General features: G+C 43.3%; 1 protein-coding gene across 1 annotated transcript; it reads right to left on the bottom strand.

The window, feature by feature from the left end:
* Window positions 1-4,293: 4,293 nt before the first annotated feature.
* LOC124241372 (interferon omega-2) lies at window positions 4,294-4,881 on the bottom strand. The gene has a single exon (XM_046665112.1). The coding sequence runs from the start codon at window positions 4,879-4,881 to the stop codon at window positions 4,294-4,296; it is 588 nt and encodes a 195-aa protein (XP_046521068.1).
* Window positions 4,882-5,945: the final 1,064 nt, after the last annotated feature.

Genomic DNA, 5,945 nt, shown 5'->3' with positions numbered 1-5,945 from the left:
AAGAATCACTTTAAAGAAGAACACCAACTTACTAATTCTATCTGGTAGAATAATGGATATTAGTCCTTTGCAATGGGCACTTCATACAATGAATGAATCCATTCAGAAACTTGGATCATCTCAATAAAATTAATACTCAAGATAATATAGCTAGAATATTCTATGACAATATTAAAATAAGGATGACAATGAGCACCTGCTATGGACTAGGTGCTGTTCTAAGAATGTTAATACTGGGATTCATTCCTCTGATCACTGCCTTGAGTGAACATGCATTTATAAAACAGGTGTTTCCCAAGCACCTGCATGTGTCGGTCACTTCAGTGCATGTCAGTTAACAAAACAGGCAGATGTAGGTCCTTTCATTCTCCCCATTCTATGAAGAAGAAAACAGAGCCACAGGGAGATAAATAACTTTTCCAAGGTCATGGCAACCTTGTGAAATCCAGACCTCTGACTCCACAGCCTGAGCTCTTAACTACATTCTGGGAATATCACTGTCCATAGAACCAGAGACGCTGCTGAGAATTGGAACATCCTTTCTCCAGGGCAGTCTTTGTGAAGGCTAATTTTGTGTGTCAACTTGGCAAGATCAACAACCAGCCATCCTACAACTCGCCCTAAAATGGATCTGGAGGCAGAGAACCGTAAGTGTCGGAGCCCACCGTGATCTTACAGTTTAGACCAGCACACCTCCACCTTAGCCAAACAACACATTTGTACCTTGAATGTAACACACTTGGCCTCTCCTATTTAACCTGTGCAATCAAGAGCCCTGTATACCAAAATGTGCCAACTTTCCTACTTTCCAACTTCTCCAGCTGCTGCTGGCTCTTACTACCTCACAGTGCTTGATGCTCACTTCTGTTTTACTGATCAAATGAGCTCATGTGACTGATGCAGTCTCCTCCTAGTGGAGTCAGAACTCTAAAGCTCCTAAATGCCTGTGCAGTGAGCTCCCGGATTCTTTACCAGTTTGTGTGGTGTAGATGTGAGCCGTGTAGGTGCTGCAGCTCCGTCTGTTTAATGTTTCTGTGCCTGGCTGGTCATCCCCGGGGTCTTGCCCGTGACAGCACAGGATGTTGGCAGGCAGGGAGGATCAAGGTGTGGCTCTGTTCACACTCAGCTGCCTCCAGCTGACCCTGCACAGTGATTCCCTGCAGATGTTCACGGCCACCATAGTGGTGACCTGGGTCTCCCCTGGTCCTCTTCCCCAGCCGCATGTGTCTTGGGCAGCTAAAGTCCAGAGACATGGAGGGAGCTGTCCAGGGTGGGCCGCTCAGCACTGCAGTGGTTCGGCGCTCACTCACCCGGCAGCTCTGCCGCTGCTGGCCCCGCCTTTCAGGTCTCCAATACTTTCCAATAGACACAAACTCCTAAATATATGATCACAAATGTATTAATAACTCCTAGACAGTACACAGGATATGGCTGCAGAGATTTTCAGGGCAAAGTGACAGTACAGGGCTGGCTAGGAGAATTTTTCATGCTCAACATAACAATACAACAAAATGAACAAAATTATATACATGTATGTATATATATGTATAGATATAGATATATGATATATATATGTCTATTCTACAGCACCCCACATAGAAAAGATTATAATATTTGAAGATATTACATAGTCAAAGAAGGAAACACAACAGAAGTCCAAAATAGCCAAGTCTTTCTCCTGCTCCTAAACTGGTCCACAGAGAAATAGCAGCAGAGGAAGAAAGACAAAAGACAAAAATCTATTAAAATTTAAATATTACTAAGACCCTCCCCACCCACAAGTTATAGAGAAGCAAGCTAAAGCATTGGCTGTATCATCTGAGGCAAAGATTCAAGAAACCCTCCCAAATGACAGCCCTCCCTGCTACCTGAGCAATTCACAAACACACACACTTCCTGGTTAATTATCTTCAGTACATTACTGTGCAGGTTATAGCAACACCTCTCGATTTCTACCAACACTCATAGACTTGAATGAAAAGGCCTCTGGTTGTCAGTTGGTAATATTAGAGTTCCCTGAAAGTTCATGAAACATGTCTGAGCTCTCTGTTTGACTACCTGGAAGGGCTGCCAATACCGTCATTCAATATGATGATGAGGATATTTTCCAGTCAGACAGTCAGACAGGATCAGATATTTGGAAGGAATTTGTGAAACTGGAAATTTGCTATTTACAATGACATTTATCACCATCAACTATGAGAGTTCCCGTTAATCAAAACACCATTGCAGTTCCATGCCCATTTTGTCCAGCTCCAGCCCACAGTGTGCATAAGGGATGGTAGTCAGGAAGTGTTTAGCAGAAGGCTGGAGGCAGGAAACGCATTTAATCCCCTTCTCTCCACAGCTACCCATTGCCCAAAGAGGCTTTGCCCTGCCTGAAGCTGTCGACTTGTTCTTTTTGTGACGATAAAAGCTAAGAAACTGTCATATTCCAGTATTAGATCAATTCTTGCCAGAAAGGCCTATTGTTGCTTTTGGAGATGAGTCCCCGGGAAGGGGTAGGAGTTGTGCATGGAAGAGAAGCCTGTCTCCCACCTTTGTTCACAGACCTGTCACACGTGGCCACCAGGGGTGCACGTTCCATAGGCGGGTTTCATTAGCCCCCAGGGTCAACGGGGTTCAGCCGATTCCTTTTACTTTTACTCTTTTTTTTTTCTCCTTTTCTTTTCCTTTTACTGATTCCTTTTCCTTTCAGTGCCTATTTCATCACTGAAACAGGGGCATTCCCTCAGGGACCAAAACTATTCATCAGGACACTCACAGAAACAAATCTGCCTACAAGAGTTTTGAAAAACTTAGAGCTGTCATTGAACTTTTGCTCTCTCCCTGTAGCTTTCCGCTACAGGGAGCGGAAACCTTGAGGCTAGAAAGCACAACAGAACCAGAGCACCCTGTGGATGGACAGTAAGGTGGAGGGCGTGAAGAGACTGTGTAAGGGAGGGAAGGGACTCCATAAGCAGGGCCGGGGAGGGGCCGGGAGGAAGAGCACAGGTACCAGGATCAGCCAACAAATACCACGTCTCTTTCTCGCTTCACTCTAGGAGGTGACTCCTTCTCTCAGATATTTACCCTTGCTACTGTTTGCTGACTGAGCATAAATCACCTCTGACATAAGAACTGACGGTTTCCGTATGTTCCAGGACTCCTCTCAATCCCATGGAATTCCAGCTTTTTTTCATGCTAAAATAAAGTTTATATTTTTATTTTTACAGTTTTTTTAATTGAGTTCATAATAGTTTACATCATTGTGAAATTTCGGTTGTACTTTCTTTCTTGTCCGTCACCACATAAGTGCTCCCTTTCACCCCTGGGCTCACCCCCCACCCCCCTTCCCCTGGTAACCACTAAACTGTTTTCTTAGTCCATACATTTGTTTATATTCCACATATGAGTGAAGTCATAAGGTGTTTGTCTTTCTCAGTCTGGCTTATTTCACTTAGCATAATACCCTCCAGGTTCAACCATGCTGTTGCAAATGGGATGATTTTGTCTTTTTCTGTGGCTGAGTAGTATTCCATTGCATATATGTACCATGTCTTCTTTATCCAATCATTTGTCAATGGGCGCTTGTATTGTTTCCATGTCTTGGCTATTGTGAATAGTGCTGCAATGAACAGAGGGGTACATATGTTACTTTGGATTGTTGATTTCAATTTGTTTTGGTAGATGCCCAGTAGTGGGATAGCTGGGTCATACGGTATTTCTATTTTTAGTTTTTTGAGGAATCTCCAAACTGTTTTCCATAGTGACTGCACCAGTTTGCATTCCCACCAGCAGTGTGTGAGCATTCAGGGAATTCCAGCTTTTGACAGGCATTTTCTGACAATTGATAGGACAGTCCCATGGGACTGAATAGACAAATACTATTTTGAGGTAGATTTACATAGAAAAAATAAAGATTTAGGTTTTAAGAATAAAAAACTCAAGAAGTTTTCCTTGATAAGAATTTAATAAATAAAATGCAAATTTAAAGAAAAGAAAAGATGAACATGTTTTTTAAATTTTACTATAATGTAAGGGCAAATATCAGTTATATAAAAATACATAAATATGATAAGATGCAAGAATAAATAAATAAACACAAATAATAAATAAATACATCAGGGCAGTCATCTCTTACAGGTACCCCAGGATTTGAATATTTTTAACATATTCTTTCTTAATACTACTGACAAACTTTCAGCTGAATTAATTCAATAAATTCTGTGACTAAAGCAGAAGTAGGAGCCTTTCGAAATGAGCAAAACTATGTGCAAGGGTGACATGGCACAGTAGTCGAGAAGAATCTTTTCAAGGTGAGCCCAGGTCTCCATCCTTCATTCTTAACCTTTCTTGCAAGTTTGTTGATGAAGAGAAGGATCTCACGATTTCCATTCTGACAATCTCCCAGGCACAGTCACTGTAGTTCTTCTCTTTCAGGTAGAGATGGATCCCCCGGAAGTACCTCTTCACGGCCAGTGTAGGGCGCACAGTTCCCAGGACAGATTCTTCCTCTCCCATCTCCTGCTCCAAACAGGTGTCCAGGTCTTCCAGCTGCCGAAGGAGTCCAGTGCAGAGTTCGTCCAGGAGGGTCGTGTTCCAGGCAGCAGAGGAGCGCTCTGTGTGGAAGAGGTTGAAGGTCTGCTGGAGCATCTCGTGGAGGACAGACATGGCCTGGACCTTCTGGAACTGGCTGCCATCCACCATGTCCTGGGGGAACCTGAAGTCTTTTCTGTCCTTCAGACAGATTATGGAGGAGATTCTGCTCATTTGGCCCAGAAGCACGAAGTTCTTCCTGCTAACCAGGATGTGGTTCTGAGGCAGGTCACAGCCCAGAGCTCCACCAGGGCCATAACTGATCACCACCAGGGCCGTCAATAGAGAGAGCAGGAGGGCCATGGGGAAAACGAGGGCGCTGCTGGCCTGGCTGAGCTGGGTGTCTCTGAACTTTGGATCCAAGGTTCTCTGATGACATTCATTCTAAGCATGGCCGTTAAATAGGGAACACCATAATTTTCATTTCTAAACATTTCTCTACAGTTTTACTTCCTTTTTTGTTTTCATTTACATATTCTCCATGTGGTCTAAGAAGACGTCATCAATCCAAACTATTAGTTTTGCAATAGAAGTTTAATTTTCCCAGTAAACTTCAGATGTGCCAATCTGAATGGATACTCATCAATCAAATGAGAAAGGTCTTTGTCCTAAAGTCAGAGTGATGTAGGTATATAAATACTCTCACACACACGCGCACACACACACACACACACACTTTTTCATATGTAAGTATTGTCTTTTCTGTCTATGACACATTTTTAGCCCTGATTTTAGGCTCCATTTTGCTCTCCTCACTTTACATAGGAGGGCAGGCTCTCTCAGCCCCAATGGTGTCTGTATTTGTTGAGGGATTTACCAGACCACCTTTGGCAATTAAGTTCTTTAGAACCAAGGACTGGATTTCATTTACTGTTTGATTCACAGCAGAGGCTGATGATTATGAGTGAATGAACTTCTCAGATGTATCTCTTCCTTCTAGAACTTATTCATGCAGATCCATGTGGTTATGCTTCCCTGGGGCCAAAGTCAGGACTAACATAGACATTCTCCTTTCTTTGCACTATTTTCTTGCTGGAGGCCTATGCTGCCCCTCAGGCTGTACCAAAGCCCCCTGCTGGAGTCCCAGTTCTTTTCAGGAGCTTTTTCTTTCACACCATTTGGGTGTGGATATTTGAATCCAAGATAATTTATTTTCCAAGCACTGCCTCAATCACAAGGTACATATCACATCTAGGACCACCCTCTCCTCCAGAGTGACAGAGGCCTCTTCCTGAACTTTCCTGGACTCATGAACTGAGGACAGGCTCACCACATCCTAAGGACTTCAGCATTTCTTTTCTGTGGAGTGGCCTGTTTCTGTGTTGGCAAAATAATTACTCTTTCAGGACCCCTGCTTTGCTCAGAGA

This window comes from Equus quagga, chromosome 6 (assembly GCF_021613505.1).
Source record: "Equus quagga isolate Etosha38 chromosome 6, UCLA_HA_Equagga_1.0, whole genome shotgun sequence".
NCBI classification, from domain to species: domain Eukaryota; kingdom Metazoa; phylum Chordata; class Mammalia; order Perissodactyla; family Equidae; genus Equus; species Equus quagga.
The sequence above is the reverse complement of the archived record's forward strand: the minus strand, read 5'-3'. Positions and strand labels throughout refer to the sequence as shown.